The following is a 22008-nucleotide window of genomic DNA, read 5'->3' on the forward strand; positions in this document are numbered from 1 at the left end:
TCTTCTCTCTATCGTTCCGTTCCTGCTCCCAGCTGTTCCTATTCCCCTAATCAATCATTTAGTCTTCCCACACCTGTTCCCTATCTTTTCCCCTGATTAGAGTCCCTATTTCTCCCCTTGTTTTCCGTTTCTGTCCTGTCGGATCCTTGTATATTGGTCACCGTGCTGTGTCTTTGTATCGCCCTGTCGTGTCGTGTTTCCCTCAGATGCTGCGTGGTGAGCAGGTGTCTGAGTCTGCTACGGTCAAGTGCCTTCCCGAGGCAACCTGCAGTTTATGATCGAGTCTCCAGTCCGTTCTCGTCATTACGAGTGGAATTGTTCTTTATGCTTTATTTACCGCTCCGAATTGTCTAGGAGTATTGAATATTTACTTGACTGGATTAAAGACTCTGTTTTCGCCAAGTCGCTTTTGGGTCCTCATTCACCTGCATAACATGAAATGTGGCAAAAGGTCGCAAAGTTCAAGGGGGCCGAATACTTTCGCAAGGCACTGTACAAGGAGTACCAATACCGAGTCAATGTGCAAGAGGTACAAGATAGTTGAGGTAATTGAGGTAATACAGTATGTACATGTAGGTAGGGGTTAAAGTGCCTTGGCAATCAGGATATATAATAAACAGAGTAGCAGCAGCGTATGTGAAGAGTGTGAAAGTGTGTCTGTGTGAGTGTGTGTGTGTGTGTGCATTTCAATTAACAGGTGTGCCTTGTTAAAAGTTGATTGTGGAATTTCTTTCCTTCTTAATGCGTTAGAGCCCATCAGTTGTGTTGTGACAAGTTAGGGGTGGTATACAGAAGATAGCCCTATTTGATAAAAGACCAAGTCCATATTTTGGCAAGAACAGCTCAAATAAGCTAAGAGAAACGACAATCCATCATTACCTTAAGTCATGAAGGTCAGACAATGCGGAAAATTTCAAGAACTTTGAAAGTTTCTTCAAGTGCAGTTACAAAAACCATCAAGGGCTATGATGAAACAGCCCTCATGAGGACCGCCACGGGAATGGAAGACCCAGAGTTACCTCTGCTGTAGGGAATACGTTCATTAGTGTTACCAGCCTCAGAAATTACAGCCCAAATAAATGCTTCACAGGGTTCACATCTCAACATCAACTGTTCAGAGGAGACTGCGTGAAACAGGCTTTCATGGTCGAATTGTTGCAAAGAAACCACTACTAAAGTACACCAATAAGAAGACGACACTTGCTTGGGACAAGAAACACAAGCAATGGATACTAGACCGGTGGAAATCTGTCCTTTGGTCTGATGAGTCCAAATGTGAGATTTATGGTTCCAACTGCCGTGTCTTTGTGAGATGAAGAGTAGATGAACTGATGTCTACATGTGTGGTTTCCACCGTGAAGCATGGAGGAGGAGGTGTGATGGTGTGGGGGGGCTTTGCTGGTGACACTGTCTGTTATTTATTTAGAATTCAAGGCACACTTAACCAGCATGGCTACCACAGCATTCTGAAGCGATAGCCCATCCCATCTGGTTTGTGCTTAGTGGGACTATCAAATTGTTTTTCAAAAGGACAATGACTATTGTTTTTCAAAAGAACAATGACCCAACACACCTCAGGCTGTGTAAGGGCTATTTGACCAAGAAGGAGAGTGCTGCATCCGATGACCTGGCCTCCACAATCACCCAACCTCAACCCAATTGAGATGGTTTGGGATGAGTTAGACTGCAGAGTGAAGAAAAAGCAGCCAACAAGTGCTCAGCACATGTGGGAGCTCCTTCAAGACCATTGGTAAAGTATTCCAGGTGACTACCTCATAAAGTTGGTTAAGATATATATATATATATATATATATATTTTAACTAGACAAGTCAGTTTAAGAGCAAACAACTATTTACAATGACAGCCTACACCATCCAAACCTGGGCCAATTGTGAGTCACTCTATGGGACAACCAATCACATCCAGTTGTAATACAGCCTGGATTTCAACCAGGGTATCTGTAGTGACACCTCTACCACTGAGATGCAGTGCCTTAGACCGCTGTGCAACTCGGGAGCCCTGTGAAGTGGTCATCAAGGCAATGGGTGGCTACTTTGAAGAATCAAAATCTAAAATCCATTTTGATTTGTTTAACACTTTTTTGGTTATTACATGATTCCAGATGTGTTATTTCATACTTTTGATGTCTTAACTATTATTCTACAATGTAGAAAATAGTAAAAGTAAAGAAAACCCATGAATGAGTAGGTGTGTCCAAACTTTTGACTGGCACAGTATGTGTATAGTGTGGTATGTCAATAAACATCACTGTATACATATTATATTTACATGTATTTATAACTAAACTCCTTACATAAACGTGCAATCCAGTTGCCCAGTAATATAGAAGTAATGTTGACACCCCCTGTAATTACATATTGTACAAACCTATGGAATGCACTTATCAAGGTACATACAGAGGGACATCAGCTGATGATGTGGTTTCAGTAGGGAAAAAAATATATATACATAGATTTATTTTATGAAGATTCTCTTTGCTATTCTGCGCTGGAATAACTTGTACACCATATAGGCCAACTGTAAAGCAATTCAGCTTGCATTGTAATTCATATACACTCAGCACAGAGCTGTACTATATGGAGCACATTGTCACATTCTCCGGTAGATGGTGCCCTCTTGAGGGGACTACATGGCCGTTGTTAGGTCTGGATTTAACCTGTGGTTGGCCACTAATGGGAGTTCTGTATCCATCCACAAGGAAGCAGTGGCTTTCAATTATCTCAGCTCAAATATCCTTCCACCAGAGCCTGAGGAAATAAGTAATTTCTTGGTTACAGTCAGTCAAGGCACCTGACTTGTATCAGAGTTTTTTTTGCCTGTTTAGTGTATGGTCAATGAGATTCAGAAGCCATACTTCACTTTGAAATATAAAATAAAATGCCTGTAAATGCAGTAGACACAAATGGACAGATGTCTCTATGTGCCTCTGATTTCTTCTTCTTCACATAAACCAAACATTTGCATTACAAGGCACTAGCATGGTCATGGCTTCTTGAGCACCTTTCCCAACCACCCGAAAAAGAAAGCATGTTTCCGGTTTAATATTTGTTTCCATACCTTTAACACAAACAAAAGCAAGCTGGAGGGCAATCTTTATCTACTTTGGGTTTATTTGATGCTAGATGACTCCAACTGTCTGTTGTGAAAAAAACTATAATCAGTCATATATAAAAACATAAAATGCTTTAAAATAAATAAATAGGCCTATGTGTAGGCCTAGTAAAGTACATGTGTTATTAGTATTGTTGTTATTCGTGTTAGTATTGTTGTACTTGTTGTACTTTTGTACTTCGATTCGTTTGGATTGTTTTATGATAGATATTGCAATTAATTCGAGACGTTTTATGCAATCTCTTATGTAAAATAGGGACGGATAACAACTAAGATCATGCCTAAAATATTGGCACGCACGGGCGCGAGACCACGTTGTCGTTAGTGAGTGTCAGGTTAAACCGGAATTAGCTGTGAAGTGCGACCTTGAAGTGTCGAAGTGCGAACTAAAAGGAATGTGAAAAGTTCGCATTGCTACAGGAGAAAGTCTCATCATACTTTGTACCTATTTTGCAAGTGAATATCTTTAACAAATACAAATAATAGCTTCCGAAGGCGTGAAACGTGTCTGTGGACATGGAAGACATTGCCTTCCCATATTAACAGGTTTAGCCCTAAAGACATTATTCAACCAAAGGAGAGGAGAGTGTGACGGTTGTGTTGGACCATCACCTGCACTGTAAATGAGGGTTCCCCAACTGGCGGCCCATGTGCGGTTTTATTTGGCCCACCAAGTTTTTAGAGCATAAAAAAAGATGTATGTTTTTATTATTTTGGGGAATTTTCCTTTTTGGACTCTAAAAACACCAGGAGATCTGCTCCAAGTTATTTTAATTTTGGAAATCTGTTTCCAAGTATTCCCATGCATAATGAGAGAGATATGTGATCATATACAAACATAAGCTAAGTTTGAAATTATTATGTTTTAGTCAAATATTATATCTGTTTGGGCTTCTTGTGGGCAATTTGCAGTCTACAAATGATTTGTAATTATGTTCTGCCCCCCTAACCATCTGTCCAAGAAAAAAATAGGCCTGCGGCTGAATCTAGTTGATGATCCCTGCTGTAAATGTTTAATGGTATTTTTTATTATTTATTATTCTCTGACACAAAACAGAATGACAACAACACAATCAAGAAGTTGACAGCTACAATTGCACGTTATATAATTGAAAGCCTACAAATAGCCTAGCTTATTATAGCACAGTAACAGAACCTGCATTAAAATAAGGCCAATGCTGTCACATCTATATTTCTAGTAAGGAATAATGTATGCAATAGGCCTAAATAAAAAATATTGTTGAACATTTTTATTTATTCGTTATTTTAACAGGTAAATTGACTGAGAACACATTCTCATGTGCAGCAACGACCTGGGGAATAGTTCCAGGGAGAGGATGAATGAGCCAATTGTAAATTGGGGATTATTAGGTGACCGTGATGGTTTGAGGGCCAGATTGGGAATTTAGCCAGGACACCGGGGTTAACACGCCTACTCTTACAATAAGTGCCATGGGATCTTTAATGACCTCAGAGAGACAGGACACCCGTTTAACATCCCATCCGAAAGACGGCACCCTACACAGGGCAGTGTCCCCAATCATTGCCTTGGGGAATTGGGATATTTTTTTAGACCAGAGGGAAGAGTGCCTTCTACTGGCCCTCCAACACCACTTCCAGCAGCATCTGGTCTCCCATCCAGGAACTGACCAGGACCAACGCTGCTTAGCTTCAGAAGCAAGCCAGCAGTGGTATGCAGGGTGGCATGCTGCTGGCACAAAATATAAAATATATAGCAAGCACACTTAAATTAGGACACTTCAATTGGCCTGAGAGATATGTATAAGTCATAACGTGTTCAGGAGCATATCCATTTAAGCATATTGTTTGTTGGAGAAGTTGCAATTCACTTTTGCAATAAATTCGATTATTGGCGCCAAGATTTCAGATTTGGGAGTGGAGTTTGCTCTTTTTTGGGGTGATGCGTAAAACAGGCGCTAGAGGACAGTGAGTTCGCCAGCATAATTGACTCGTCATTTGAATGCAAATTGTCGGGGTTTGAAGACTCTTCTGACGTCAGGAAGGAAGGCCTTAGTATACCTTTGCCACCACCACCTTGACAACAGAGCCACATCCTGTGAGACAGTATCACGTCAGGAACTACGTCGCATTTAATTGGCACCATTGGACTATACGCAACATAACCACAGCAAGAGGATTGTTATTTGACTTTTTTTGACGCAGTTGCAGGGCAACTATGTACACTTGAAAGTCACTTTTGTCCCTTGTTTTCAAATCATGCATGTGGGATACCTTTTGGATAAAGAAGGCAGCATGTATCACCAAGGACCTGTAAGACGATCGGGCATCAACATCCCACCACAGAACTTTGTTCCCACGCCACAATATTCCGACTTTACAGGATACCATCATGTGCCAAACATGGATACTCACGCACAGTCGTCGGGGGCTTGGGGAGCTCCTTATGGCGCACCGAGAGAGGACTGGGGCGCCTATAGTCTGGGGCCTCCTAACACTATTCCTACGCCCATGAACAACTCATCGCCGGGACAAGTTTCCTATTGCTCACCTGAATACAATCCCATGCACCCGCCAGGGTCAGCAGTATTGCAACCACCTCCAGATAATATTTCTGTTGCTCAACTTTCCCCGGAGAGAGAAAGGCGCAATTCTTCTTACCAGTGGATGAACAAAACGGTACAATCATCTTCCACGGGTGAGTAAGGTCACAAGCTTGAGCCAAGAAATGCATGCCACTGTTAAAATCATTCGTGCACATCATCAACTCATGCCAAACCACATGTTTATATTTTGCTAAGTGTCGGAATTGTTGTGTTTTTCTCGTGTGCTGTGAAAACTGCTGGTGTTGGCTCATAAAAGTTGTGCAAGTGCAACAGGTAGTATTTAGAAAATTGATACAATATAACAAAAATAATTGCATACTTTAAGTGATAAATTTCACGGTAAAAACGAATAACCTCATGCGTAATGGGTGCATTATGGTAACATTTTGGAGAGATTCGTAACGAATAAAAGGAAGCACTAACATGACATTATCTAATCATGATTTAAATTAGATGTCACCGAAATCACACAGTCGCATGTAACATTTATGTATTGGACACATTTTGAAAACTGTAAAATGCAACTTCAAGGCATTAAATTGTAAATCACAACAGACTCAAAAGCGAAAGGAGGAAAATGATAGGCTCTAGATCTAATTTGTCAAATTCATTATTGACAATGCAACTATAGGCATACAATAGCGATAATAGTCTGATAAACTATGATATGAATTCAAACGTTAACATCTTAGTTATTTTCTGATACGGGCTTTTAGCCTTGTGGAGGAAACGATGAAGGTGTCAAGATCTGAAACGGCGCCAGGCGCACTTGTAATGCTAATTTCTCGACTCCCGTAAACTAGATGTGAGGTCTACTTTTCCTGCTACATTGTCTCGGGTTTTGAGGTTATCCGTCATATTCAGGCTGCGGTCTCTTTTAACACCTCATTTTACTTTGATATGCACCAAAGTGTCTTCCTCGGCTCCCATTCTTCGAGTTCTATTACCGGAAAGGGTGACGTTTTTCACAGCAAATAAAGAAAGGTCTTTGACGAATATAAACAAAGCTTTATAACTTGGCAATAAACCACAGCATCTCTTAATTCGCTAGAAATTAAATATGTAGAAAATAGAATTCGTTTACTTTAGGCCTATATTTATAAATTAGACATTTACATTTACATTTAAGTCATTTAGCAGACGCTCTTATCCAGAGCGACTTATAAGTAACAGTAACATAAGCCTAAATTAACTCGTATATTTCGTTTTATAGCTTATTAATTAACTTGGTTATAAAACGAACCACTGTAAAATCCTGAAATTATTTTAGCCTAGATGTCTTTTTCTGTATTTGTATTATTAGGCTAGCTTATCAAACGTGTTGTCAAGTGTTTAATTCTAGGAGGCTATCCCGGGTCTTGTCAAACGTGTCAAGCATGACCTATAGCTATAACTATTAATATCAACATGTTTCAATGTTGTTCAAAACGACTAATAATATTGTCTACCTGATAAAAGTGTATGTGGTTATGATATATTGATCAACAAAAGCAACCTGATCCAAGCTAGAGAAATGTCTGAGATAGTATTGCCTTGTTAGTCCTTTGTGTTGTCGTGTGTTGCCTCTTAACACTTCAATGGAGTTTAGGTAATATCTCTGAGACTCTTTGTTCTGCAGTTTGTTCAAAAAGTGAGATCAAAAGATCAGTGGCTCAATTTGCATATCTACCAACAAAGCAACACAATCTAGATTAACATGATAGCCACCACTTCAGTTGATAGAGCCTAAAGATGCTACATACACATTTTGAGATGTGTTAGATAAACGAATCGTAAAGTTTAATAGGCATTGATAATTAACCTGTTGATTGTCCTATTTCTCTAGTATTAAACCTACTTGCTATAAATACCTCAATTTACTGCTATAAAAGTGAATTTAAAACAAGAATGAACTTCAGAGTTTAAATAGCCTATTGCTCCATTATATATTATATATTGAAGTATTCGATGTTCATTGTGACTAGCCTATTTAAAAATTAGGCCTACGGAGCATATTGACTTCTCATCATTTCTCATAATTTCAGGCAAAACAAGAACGAAGGAGAAATACAGAGTGGTTTACACCGACCACCAGAGACTGGAGCTGGAAAAGGAGTTCCATTTTAATCGTTACATCACGATCAGAAGAAAGTCGGAACTTGCGGGAAACCTTGGCCTTTCAGAACGACAGGTAGGTCAATACCAATTCATGATAGAGCATTATGTCCCTAGACGTGATAAATCAAATGATGAATCAAATATAAAACGAAATACCAATTTTGACACATCTTTCTTTTACATTTACAGGTGAAGATCTGGTTTCAAAATCGCCGAGCCAAGGAAAGGAAATTAATCAAAAAGAAAATGGGATCTGATGGCAGCGGAGGATCAGTGCACAGTGACCCGGGATCAGTGAGCCCTCTGCCGGTACCAGGCTCACTCAGTCCGTCGGATATTCACGGCTCTCTCTACCCACCCCCCGGAATGAACACCTTGGCATCTATTAGGAACATACAGCAAGTTACTGTCACTCAGTAGAATCGAATTTGGACCATCCAACATAACTGAGCACTCCGACACGCTGAAAGGACAGTTCCGCAAGACTTGGCTCCCAATGGATTACTCAGACGTCCTGAAGCACATGTTGTGGATTACGAGAAGTCGAGAAACAAGATGATTTATAATTGCAACGAAATGCTGGAGGCTCTTCAAATATACTTTTTTATAGAATAGTTCTAATAATAAAATAAAAACATACAAAAAATAAATGTATGGTTCAGAAATGTAATGCTTAACATGTTTGTTTGTGTCTGAGTTTATTGAGATAGGCAAAATAATTTTCTGTATGTGATAAGGTGTATAAGTTTGTTAATAAAATGAGAAATCACGTAGGCATTACATTTTATTTGAAGTTGAACTGGACAGAAAAGGCATATTATTAATTTGGAGTTTCTGTTTCACAAACTTTTAGCATTTTCTGCTCCAATTTGATTGCAAAGCACACTTCCTTAATACGGGGAAAGTGAGGCAGGTTTTAAGACTTAATACGGGGAAAGTGAGGCAGGTTTTAAGAGTGATACGGGGAAAGTGAGGCAGGTTTTAAGACTTAATACGGGGAAAGTGAGGCAGGTTTTAAGAGTGATACGGGGAAAGTGAGGCACGTTTTAAGACTTAATACGGGGAAAGTGAGGCAGGTTTTAAGAGTGATACGGGTAGAACGTTTGTCTGATGGCAACGTTCAAAATGAAAATAAAATGTGTTTTTTTGCAATAACGTTATATCGTTTTCTACTTATTTCATTGACTGGAAAAGTATAGCGTACTACTGCATACTAACAGGAATGTGAGTGTGCATAGGTTTACTGTTTTCTAAAACACTTTATTGTTGATGTATATATTTTATATTTTAAAACCATACAAATGATTTATCAAGGGCTTCATTCATTAGGCTATTACAGTTAACATGCTCTTAAATTGTTTATCGCCCTTCTGTTTTTTTAATACAAACTATAAGGATGGGATTAAAGTTCATTCTGACCACCCAGCATGTGTCAAAGGCAATATTTGATTGGTGATGTGCATGTAACATATTTTTAAATATTTTTTAATCTCTCTCAATTAAAAAAGACCTAGACCTATAGCCCTTCTCATGTGAATAATGGCACATTTTTAAATTGCACCAAAAATGTTGCTATTGGCCAAAGCAACACACAGCTACGCAGTCACTTTTTGTAACGGGATTCTGTATAGTGTCAAGTTGTAGACTTTGTAGTCTAGGCCTACTTATGCGTGTCCACAAACTGTAAAACTGTCTTCTCAATTCATGTTGACCTTTGAGCCATTAATATGGGGAAATAAGTAGTGATCTATTTTTTGGGATAGGTTCAATGTAGGTTCAAGCCTATGGGGTTATATTACATGAACTTGTAAAAAGTTCACCCAAGACTGTCATTAAAATGGCTCATAACATCCTCATAACCTAGCCTAGGCCTACTCCAAAAACTTGCAAGAGATCCGTATAGAAGTGCACAACCTCAACAAAAACTTGTTTTCCTGTGTTTCATATACACTGAGTATACAAACATTAAGAACACCTGCTCTTTCAATGACATAGGCTGACCAGGTGAATCCAGGCGAAAGCCATGATCCGTTATTGAGGTCAATTGTTAAATCCACTTCAATCAGTGGAGATGACGGGGAGGAGGTTTTTTCAGCCTTGAGACAATTGAGACATGGATTGTGTATGTGTGCCATTCAGAGGGTGAATGGGCAAGACAAAACATGCAAGTGCCATTGAACTAGGTATGGTAGTAGGACCAGGTGTCAAGAACTGCAACGCTACTGGGTTTTTCATGCTCAACAGTTTCCTGCGTGTATCAAGAATGGCCCACCACCCAAAAGACGTCCAGCCAACTTGACACAACTGTGGGAAGCATTTAAGTCAACATGGGCCAGCATCCCTGTAGAATGCTTTCGACACCTTGTAGAGTCCATGCCCCAACAAACTGAGGCTGTTTTAATGAAAATGACGATAATTCATTTTAGTGTAAGAACTGTTTGAAAAGACCGCCTGAAATTTCAGCCTGTTTTGGTGGCATGGAGTTTTGACCTGCCTGACTGTAAATTAATTAATAGACCAATAAGAAAGTTCCAAACCTCTGCCAATAACAGATCATTTTCAGTTTTCCCCTCCCCACTCAGAATTAAAAAGAGACACAACAAATAGCTTCTTAACAAAGAGCAATTTCTCAAGCAAGAATTTTGCTCGGACTATTTGGAAGTGGTCTGAGTGGGGAGGGGAAAACTGAGAACTAGCTGTTATAGATGCAGTAAAGAGGTCAATGGAACTGGTCAAAACAATGGATTTGCCATGGAAACACGTGGGGGATAAGATGCTGTGGGGAAAAGATCCCGAATCTCATCATTGCCCACCAGTAAAATTAGCCTACATTTAGGCTATTGTTAATATGTGTATTCCACACTATGTTGAGGAAACGCTGAAAAGTCTTGAGTCAATAAGTATTCAACCCCATTGTTATAGCCTAAATAAGTTCAATTGTAAAAATGTGCTTAACAAGTCACATAATAAGTTGCATAAACTCACTTTGTGTGCAATAATAGTGTTTAACATGAGTTTTGAATGACTACTTCATCTCTGTAACCCACACATAAAATTATCTGTAAGGTGCCTCAGTCGAGCCGTGAATCTAAAACACGGATTCAACCACAAAGACCAGAGAAGTTTTAATAAATGGATCACTAGTCACGTTTAAATAATGCCACTTTAATAATATTTACATATCTTACTTTACTCATCTCATATGTACAGTTGAAGTCGGAAGTTTGTTGAAGCCAAATACATTTCAACTCAGTTTTTCACAATTCCTGACATTTAATCAGAGTAAAAAAAAACTGTCTTATGTCAGTTAGGATCACCACTTTATATCAAGAATGTGAAATGTCAGAATAATAGTAGAGAGAATGATTTATTTCAGCTTCTATTTCTTTCATCACATTCCCAGTGGGTCAGAAGTTTACATAGACTCAATTAGTATTTGGTAGCATTGCCTTTAAATTGTTTAACTTGGGTCAAACGCTTCAGGTAGCCTTCCACAAGCTTCCCACAATAAGTTGGGTGAATTCTGGCCCATTCCTCCTGACAGAGCTGGTGTAACTGAGTCCGGTTTGTAGGCCTCCATGCTCACGCTTTTTCAGTTCTGCCCACAGATTTTCTATAGGATTGAGGTCAGAGCTTTGTGATAGCCACTCCAATACCTTGACTTTGATGTCCTTAAGCCATTTTGCCACAACTTTGGAAGTATGCTTGAGGTCATTGTCCATTTGGAAGACCCATTTGCAACCAAGCTTTAACTTCCTGACTGATGTCTTGAAATGTTGCTTCAATATATCCACATAATTTTCCTTTCTCATGAAGCTATCTATTTTGTGAAGTGCTCCAGGCTCTACTGCAGCAAAGCACCCCACAACATGATGCTGCCACCCCCGTGCTTCACGGTTGCGATGGTGTTCTTCGGCTTGCAATCCTCCAACCTTTTTCCTAATAATGATGGTCATTATGGCCCAACAGTTATATTTTTGTTTCATCAAACCAGAGGACATTTCTCCAAATAATATGATCGTTGTCCCCATGTGCAGTTGCAAACTGTAGTCTGGCTTTTTTATGGCGGTTTTGGAGCAGTAACTTCTTCCTTGCTGAGCGGCCTTTCAGGTTATGTCGATATAGGACTCGTTTTACTGTGGATATAGATACTTTTGTACCCGTTTCCTCCAGCATCTTCACAAGGTCCTTTGCTGTTGTTCTGGGATTGATTTGCACTTTTCGCACCAAAGTATGTTTATTTCTATGAGACAGAACGTGTCTCCTTCCTGAGCGGTATGACGGCTGTGTGGTCCCATGGTCTTTATACTTGTGTACTATTGTTTGTACAGGTGAACATGGTACCATCAGGCGTTTAGAAATTGCTCCCAAGGATGAACCAGACTTGTGGAGGTCTATAATTTTTTTCTGAAGTCTTGGCTGATTTCTTTTGATTTTCTCATGATGTCAAGCAAAGAGGCACACCTCCAATTGACTCAAATGATGTCAATTAACAAATCAGAAGGTTCTGAAGCCATGACATCATTTTCTGGAATTTTCCTAGATGTTTGAAGGCACAGTCAACTTAATGTATGTACACTTCTGACCCACTGGAATTGTGATAGAATGACTTATAAGTGAAATAATCTGTCTGTAAACAATTGTTGGAAAAATGACTTGTGTCATGCACAAAGTAGATGTCCTAACTGACTTTCCAAAACTATAGTTTGTTAACAAGACATTTGAGGAGTGGTTAAAAACAAGTTTTAATGACTCCAACCTAAGTGTATGTAAACTTCCGACTTCAACGGTATAATGTGTATTTTATACCATCTATTGCACCTGGCCTATGCCGCTCGGCCATCGTTCATCCATATATTTATATGTACATATTCTCATTCACCCTTTTAGATTGTGTGTATTAGGTAGTTGTTGGGGAATTGTTAGATAACTTTGTCAGATATTACTGCATTGTCGAAACTAGAAGCACAAGCATTTCGCTACACTCGCATTAACATATGCTAACCATGTGTATGTGACCAATAAAATTAGATTTGATTAGATTTTCCAATGCCCCGCAAAGGGCACCTATTGGTAGATGGGCGTCCTTCCTAACTCAAAAAAACGCTCAGGGATTTCACCACGAGGCCAATGGTGACTTTAAAACAGTTACAGAGTTTAGAGGCTGTGACAAGAGAAAACTGAGGATGGATCAACAACATTGTAGTTACTCCACAATAATAACATAATTGACAGAGTGAAAAGAAGGAAGCCTGTACAGAATAACAATATTCCAAAACATACATCCTGTTAGCAAAAAGGCACTAAAGTAATACTGCAAAAAAATTGGCAAAGCAATTAAGATTTTGTCCTAGACACAAAGTGTTATGTTTGGGGCAAATCCAATGCAAAACATTACTGAGTACCACTCTCTATCTTTTCAATCATAGTGGTGGCTGCATCATGTTATGGGTATGCTAGTAATTGTTAAGTAATGGGGAGTTTTTCAGGATGTCTGCAAAAATTGTACAGTCCAGGTGTGCAAACCTCTTAGAGACTTACCCAGAAAGACTCACAGCTGTAATCGCTGCCAAACGTGATTCTAACATGTATTGACTCAGGGATGTGAATACTTATGTAAATGAGATATTTCTGTATTTCATATTCAATAAATTCACAAACATTTCTAAAAACATATTTTCACTTCCATTATGGGGTATTGTGTGTAGATGGGTGAGAAAAAATATTTATATTATTTAATACATTTTGAATTCAGGTTGTAACAATACATCAAGAGGTATGAATACTTTATGAAGGTGCTGTATAAACAGTACCAGTCAAAAGGTTGGACATGCCTACTCATTCAAGGTGTGGCTTGTTAAAAGTTCATTTGTGGAATTTTTTTCCTTCTTAATAAGTTTGAGCCAATCAGTTGTGTTGTGATAAGGTAGGTGTGGTATACAGAAGATAGCCCTATTTGGTAACAAAACAAGTTCATATTATGGCAAGAACAGCTCAAATAAGCAGAGAAACGACAGTTCATTATTACTTTAAGACAAGAAGATCAGTCAATGCGGAAAATTTCAAGAACTTGGAACGTTTCTTCAAGAGCAGTCACAAAAACCATCAAGTGCTATGATGAAACTGGCTCTCATGAGGACCACCACAGGAATGGAAGACCCAGAGTTACCTCTGCTGCAGAGGATAAGTTCATTACAGTTACCAGCCTCAGAAATTGCAGCCCAAATAAATGCTTCACAGAGTTCAAGTAACAGACACATCTCAACATTAACTGTTCAGAGGAGACTGCGTGAATCAGGCCTTCATGGTCGAATTGCTGCAAAGAAACCACTACTAAAGAACATCAATAAGAAGAAGAGACTTGCTTAGGCCAAGAAACACAAGCAATGGACATTAGAATGGTGGGAATCTGTCCTTTGGTCTGATGAGTCCAAATTTGAGATTTCTGGTTCCAACTGCCGTGTCTTTGTAAGACGAGAGTAGGTGAACGGATGATCTCCGCATGTGTGGTTCCCACCGTGAAGCATGGAGGAGGAGGTGTGATGGTGTGGGAGTGCTTTGCTGGTGACACTGTCTGTGATTTGTTTAGAAATCAAGGCACACTTAACCAGCATGGCTACCACAGCATTCTGCAGTGATACGCCATCCCATCTGGTTTGTGCTTAGTGGGACTATAATTTGTTTTTCAACAGGACAATGACCCACCACACCTCCAGGTTGTGTAAGGGCTATTTGACCAAGAAGGACAGTGATGGAGTGCTGCATCAGATGAATTGGCTTCCACAATCAACTGACTTCAACCAAAGTAAGATGGTTTGGGATGAGTTGGACCACAGAGTGAAGGAAAAGCAGCCAACAAGTGCTCAGCATATGTGGGAATTCATTCAAGATGGTTGTTTTTTCTCTGTAATACTACTTAGCACCTAGACATTTTATGAAGGCTTTAGCTAGCCCAGATATGTTCACAATCTGTCAACCTGATAACTACCTACCAAGAAGCCAGGGCGGCTCTACGGGGAGGCAAATCCAGACATGGACTCACCACATATAAATTGTGCTTTCTCACAGAGAGGGGGAAACGTTTTTCACCTTTGCAGACAGATATAGCTAACAACAGGATAGCTAGTAGCTACTAGCTTCGTTAAGTTTTGGTAGCAGGGCAGTGAATAATTATAGCTAGTTGGCTGAGCTTTGATCAGCATGGATATCCGAAAATGGCTGAGACCTGCCAAGAGCAAAACAACTGAGGACCACCATGTCGAGAGAAATGCCAAGTTCACTGACCAGCCTGCAGGCCCGACCACCGAGGTTGAGGAACCTAATATCCAATGTAATTCCCGCATGTCCCCCATGCTGCCTGCTGACCAACAAGATTCACAAGAGCCAGGGCCTAGCACCAGCACAAGTGTAAAATCACAACAAGTACCTGCACATCCGTTACCCCAGCCACAAGCAGCAATGTGCAAAAATGAATTCTCCACCCTGAAGAACGTATTCAGTAAGCACAGACTCTGAACACATCAACGAAAAGTCCAGCTTGGCCAGCTGGTATTTGAGAGGGACCTAAACTTCTCTGGAAAGGAGAATGGAATCAGAAACTTCTCATAAGGTTCAACACAGCATCAAGGAGGCTGCAACTCATCTAAATGGTAAGATACCTTTTTGAATGTATTGTATAGTTTAGGCCTTTGCTTTTTACTTCATAGATATACAGCTTTGTATTATTTGATTGGTATAGGGACAATGTCCAATGTAGCCTAATTGGTTGTGCTCTGAGATGATCCCTGGCATTGTGCTCCTGTTGTCCTGGCTGTCCACTCACATTGTACATGATCCTTTCACCTTGCTGACTGGGGTTGCTTTCTGTCCGTGGTCCTGAATCGATGGTTACAGTGTGTGCTGTTTTAATTAGTGCATCTTGGGCTACCAGTCTTTGTGAGGCTTCTGTTCAACATGGCATGCTTTCTTGTGGCAAAATGACAGTTGTTGTGTATATGGATGCATTTCAGATAGGCCTCCATTTTGTTACATTTTGTATGTCGCAGTAGTAGGACCAATACCGTGTGTAGCCTACTAAAATAAGTAGGCAAGTGTTCACTCTGTTGTCATTCATTTGCAGTACATAGTCATTGTGTGATAGACTACTGTAAAAGTGATGTCAATACTATGAAAACGACACAAAGCCTACTTTTTCGCCCCCTCCATGCTCTCTTGTTATAGAGTGTGTGTGTGAAACTCTCCCACACAGAAAATATTGCGCACCTGGAGGCGGCTTGGTTACTTTCATTGCGAAGACAGCATAGTCTCACAGAAATCACTCTGCCATTTCCTGGTTGCTAAAATTCAAATAGTTAGCCTAATTTCAGTTTATGTGACAAAACAATCATGTGTCGAGCAAGGGTAGGCAACCCTGGTCCTGGAGTGCCGCAGGAGCTTCATGTTTTTTATTTAACAGACCTGGAAAACCAGGTGTGTTGAATTTAGGCAATCACTGAACTGATCAATTAGCTCAGTTGGTGTTGGTGTGGTGCCTAGTTGGAACAAAATCCTGCAGTACCTGCGGCACTCCAGGAACAGGGTTGCCTACCCCTGGTGTAGATAATCATTGTACTGTTTAAACCGCTGTGAAATATATTTTCTGTAACCAAAAATATTGCATTTTCAGCTGTTTGAAGCTGGTCAAATCAAATCAAAGTTTATTTGTCACGTGCGCCGAATACAACAGGTGTAGGTAGACCTTACAGTGAAATGCTTACTTACAGGCTCTAACCAATGGTGCGAAAATAGAAAAAGCACACACAAAACATATCTACTGCTTCTTAGACTTGCTTTCAATGAGAATGACAGATCTATAACTCACATTTCTATGTGAATTTGGTGGGGTCGCCCAAAAAGTTACATATTACAGCTTTAAGCTGTGAAGCCTGTAAGAATCTTTGATAGCCTAGTGGTTGGTGCTCATTCTGTCGAGCTGATCTGTGCATGTTGGTAGCAGTTTTACCAACTCCTCAGTAAGGAAAGTAGCTATTGTCTGTCCTAAAAGTCACTAGAAGTCGCTAAATGACGTCATCGCCTAGTTTGCATAATTGGCCATGTGCATGAAATTGTGATTGACGCTGTAGGAGAGAGGAATAACGTCGTGGGAGAGACAAAAAGTGAGTAAAAAACACCCGAAATATGTTTAGAACGACAAATGAACTTTCTTCTGTCGATTCTTGTTTTTTTTTAATGTCACAATTCCAACCCTCCTCCTTCATCTGGGCTTTGGACCGGCAAAAGTGACCCAAAAGAGACACTGGCGGAGTTACTTAGTTAAAAAAAAAAAGTTTTGTTTTTTAGTTTAGTGTTCTTAATTTGGTTTGGTTTTTAACCTTATGGTCCACTTAGAAGCCTACAACAAGTCACAGTAGAACATTAACGTTTTTAACCACAACATTTTTTACATGTTTGTATACAATCTACATTAACAATCTAAATGGACCAAAAAGAGACAATAGAAATAACTCTCAATGGCAATGTGAGAAAATTATGGTAACTAGTGTGACCCTAATTCAGGTATAAAAAAAAATCCAGACCCCCCCTCCATACTCACACAGACTGTGCTGGCTCACAGAAAGAGTGGGTCATCGTCATTTTGGTCAGGGCTCTCTATGGCAGGTCAGCAACTGAGGGAGCTGACTTAAATGAGTAAGCAGCTGATGTGCCAAAAAGCTGCAAAACATTATCAGGCAGCTGGTGCTCATAGCAAGCCTCACCAGACAGCTTCAGTCCATATCGAATGTACAGGATGGAGTTAAGGGTCTGCAAGGACATCCGATTTCTAAGTTTGCTTTTTACCACACTCATCTGGCTGAATACTCTCTCGACTTCAGCATTTGAGTGTGGCAAGGACAACACAGACACAGCAGCAATGGCAAGTTCTTGAAATGGGTTGATATTAGCTGCATCCCTGAACTTCCACATCTCACTCCAGAAGCCCAGTGTGTTTTTGTCTCATTTTACTAAGATGGATGGCACGCCATTGCTAGACAATCTTGTCTATCTCTGCAGGGGAGGAGCCAAGGAGGTTGGCTATTTTTTTCTATTTCTCCAGGGCTCTTATTGTGCTTTAGAGTTTCCTCCATATTGAAAACAGACATGTACTGCAATACTTTGATGTTGTCAGGCAGTCTCACCCTCAACTCATTAGTGAGGGAGATGGTGAAGGCTACACATGACTTTCGGACATTGTTTTCATCCTCAGGCGCAAGGTGGAGCTCAGCTGCCTTTGACTCAAAAAGGTAACCAAGGTACGGTTTGGGACTGATGTATCCATCTATTGACACTTTGAGTACATCAACATTTGCCAGTGGATTCAGCACCCTGCTGCTCACAGACTTGATCAGGCTAACCAAGCTGTCAAGTAGCTTAAAAGGATCTACTTGCTCTCCCTCAAAAGCCTTGATGGCCAACTGTACCTCACCCAGCACTGACTTCAAAAAAGTCAGATACAATATGTTTTGAGGATCACTGTACATGGAGTATAAAACCTCAGCCATGTAGCAGTGTTCACTGGACTTGGAGACTGCGAAATGCAGCCTAAGCTCCTCCCACTGGTCTGTGAATGCGTGAAACCGCGGGTTCAATGGAGAGCCAACGTGTGGCACACACCATGGTTATGTTTCTCACCACAGTTGATGGTCTCATATATATGTAGACACTGAAAACCAGTTATAAGTCTCTCGTACCAAGTACTCCACACTACAGGGGATGATGTCATTGGAAGCATGACTTAAAGCAAGCTGCAGAGAGTGGCACACACAGCAAATAAGAACCAGATATTTGAGGCCATACTCCTCCTTCAGCACTTTATGGACCCCAATGTTAATCTCCATCATAACAGAGGCATTGTCAGTCACTATCCCCAGGAGTTTCTCTTTTTTAAGACCACTTGTCGAGGAAAGCCACAACAGCACGGGCTATAGATTTGGCATCTCCTCCCTTCAACTCAACAAGCCCCAGAAATGTTGATACAATTGTCTACTTGGTGTCACTAAAGTACATTATCACAACCTCCAGGTACTTAGAAACACTTACATCTGTGGACTCATTGAGGAGGAGGCTGAAACGCTGGTCACCCACATATGCTTCTCTAATGTGAACACATTCCAGCAGTGTTCAGTGATAGCTAATGCCATGGTGGCCTCAGCCTTTTTGCAGAGTCAATTTAAAAAAAAAACATAAATAGCAGCTTGTTTTGGGTGGAACTGTTATAAGGCTTTGCCTTTTGAGTATGTTTTTGAGTTGTCATGTGTTTTTTTTACATCACTAAGTTTGTCGTAGAAATTAGCCTTACAATACAGGCAGTATGCCTGTGTATCACCTCCAATAAAAGGCTTCAACCAGCCTTTTTCATTCAGAGTTTGATTCCCACTCCTTTCTGTATTTGTGAGTGTACAGTTTAGACTGAGACATGATGAACTAGCCAGCTAGAAGGCACACACACAGTGGACAAGGTGAGTAAGTGACAGGCTGTGTGAGTCAAATGCAGTGATTTATTTTTGTGCAGTGATTTATTTTAGACAAAGAACATTTTACATTTACATCCCGCCCTGAATGTAAGCCAGAGCGGGATCAGCCAGCGGCAGCTTCCCGCAAGTGCGATTAATTTGCAGTCTGGATGCAGAGGGGTGAACATCTCCTGCTCGGACTGCAGCTGGGAAAGACTGCTGCGCAAGGACTGGGCCGCCTGTGACCTCTTTAAAGTCTCCAATAACACCAGAAAAAGTCGCTAGTCGCTTTTTTGAAAATGTGTCGCTAGAAGGGTCTGAATACTTGCTAAATATAGTGACTAAGTTGCTAAATTGGCAACACTGGTTGGTAGGCAAAAATTATGTGTAGGCCTACTTAAGCGACGGCTGCACTTCAGATACACATGTATGTCGTAGTGGGGGGCATATCTTGTGTTATACGATAAAACGACAGTTGTTGATGTGTACGGGTAAATTTCAAATACATTTTTGCACATTTGAACAGTAGTTAAGGACCAATCTAACTTGTTTTATTAGGACTCTAAAGCGATACTAGTTGTGCTGGCAAGGCTGGCAAGGTTGGTACACTTAATAAAGCAAGTAATACTAAATTGACTGAATAAGACACATTCCTCCGACACATTGGTGCAGCTGGTTTCCGGGTTGGATACCGTGCTGTGTTAAGAACTTTCAACCTTCGTCTCTCAGGAGTCCGCTCGGGAATTGTAGCGATGAGACAAGATAGTAGCTACTAACAATTGGATACTACGAAATTGGGGAGAAAAAGGGGTCAAATTAAATAAAATAAAAATATATTTTACTGAGTTCATATAAGGAAATCAGTCAATTGAAAAAAATCCATTAGGTCCTAATCTATGGATTTCACATGACTTGGAATACAGATAAACATCTGTGGTTCACAGACACCTTAAGGTAGGGGCGTGGATCAGAAAACCAGTCAGTATCTGGTGCGACCACCATTTTCCTCAGTCAGCGCGATACTTCTCCTTCGCATAGAGTTGATCATGCTTTTGGCAGGAACATGAACACACATTGCCCTACACGTCAATCCAGAGCATCCCAAACATGCTCAATGGGTGACATGTTTGGTGAGTATGCAGGCCATGGAAGAACTCTGACATTTTCAGCTTCAAGGAATTGTGTACAGATCCTTGCAACATGGGGCTTATCATGCTGAAACATGAATGGCACGACAATGGGCTCGAGGATCGCATCATGGTATCTCTGTACATTCCAATTGCCATCAATAACATGCAATTGTGTTCATTGTCCGTAGCTTGTGCCTGCCCATACCATAACCCCACCGCCACCATGGGGCACTCTGCTTAAAACATTGACATCACCAAACTGCTCTCCCACCCGAAGCCACGCACATGGTCTGTCTGCAGTTGTGAGGCCGGTTGGACGTACTGCCAGATTCTCAAAATTGATGCTTATGGCAGAGAAATTAACATTAAATTCTCTGGCAACAGCTCTGGTGGACATTCCTGGAGTCAGCATGCCAATTGCATGCTCCCTCAACTTGAGACATCTGTGGCATTGTGTTGTGTGACACAACTGCATATTTTAGTGGCCTTTTATTGTCCCCAGCACAAGGTGCACCTGTGTCATGATCATGCTGTTTAATCAAATTCTTGATATTCCAGGTCTGTCATGTGAATGGATTATCTTGGCAAAGGAGAAATACTCACTAACAGGAATGCAATGACATCCATGCACGAAATCTGAGAGAAATATGCTTTTTGTCCATATTGAAGATTTCTGAGATGTTTTACTTCAGCTCATGAAACATGGGACCAACACTTTACATACGGCGTTTATATTTTTGTTCAGTGTATATTTCCACACTGTGAGCTTGGAATAATACTGTGAAATTGCAAAAATTATTATAATACCCTTTTAGTGTAAGAGCTGTTTGAAAAGATTGCAGCCTGTTTTGGTGGGATGGAGTTTAGGCCTGCCTGGTGACATCACTAGGAGTAAATTAATTAACCAGACCAATAAGAAAGAGAGTTCCAACCCTCTCTGCTAAAACAGCTAGTTTTTAGTTTTCTCCTCCCCACACAGACCACTCCCAGACAGTCCTAGCAAAACTCTTGCTTGACAAATTGCTCTTTGCTAAGAAGCTAGATATGTTTGTTTTTTACAATTTCAATTGAAAACAATCACAGTAAGGTACGTAATTGTTACCCAGAAATTATTTGATATTGAGATAAATACAGCTGCATTGAACCTTTAAAAAAATAACCACCTTTCAGGAGGATACAGACAGCTCAAGAAGTATGATTAGATATGCAGAAAATAAACATATTTTGAACATAGAATTCAGAATAATGTTTAGGGCTCTAGATTGCATGAAAAATATGTTTCATAGTTTTGGAAAATTCTAAATTCTCCATCTTCCAGACTGGGGGCTTCCATACTTTGTGCCCCCTCAGATGTTTGGGTGCATGACGCCCCTGATGTGTAGTCTGCTATTGATATCTGTATTATTATTTTCAATTTTAATTTAACCTTTATTTAACTAGGCAAGTCAATGATGGCCTACCATACGGCCAAAGGCCTCCTGAGACAACGCTACATAAATAGATACCTAAGACAACAACATAACAAGGCAGCAACACAGCATGGTAGCAACACAACATGGCAGCAACACAACATG

General features: G+C 40.3%; 1 protein-coding gene across 1 annotated transcript; it reads left to right on the forward strand.

Moving 5' to 3' along the window:
• Window positions 1–5371: 5371 nt before the first annotated feature.
• On the forward strand, window positions 5372–8483 carry cdx4 (caudal type homeobox 4). The gene is made up of 3 exons (XM_046293570.1): window positions 5372–5810; window positions 7743–7888; window positions 8005–8483. The coding sequence occupies exons 1-3, from the start codon at window positions 5372–5374 to the stop codon at window positions 8233–8235; spliced, it is 816 nt and encodes a 271-aa protein (XP_046149526.1). The 3' UTR covers window positions 8236–8483.
• Window positions 8484–22008: the final 13525 nt, after the last annotated feature.

Source organism: Oncorhynchus gorbuscha, linkage group LG13 (assembly GCF_021184085.1).
Source record: "Oncorhynchus gorbuscha isolate QuinsamMale2020 ecotype Even-year linkage group LG13, OgorEven_v1.0, whole genome shotgun sequence".
In the NCBI taxonomy this organism is placed as follows: domain Eukaryota; kingdom Metazoa; phylum Chordata; class Actinopteri; order Salmoniformes; family Salmonidae; genus Oncorhynchus; species Oncorhynchus gorbuscha.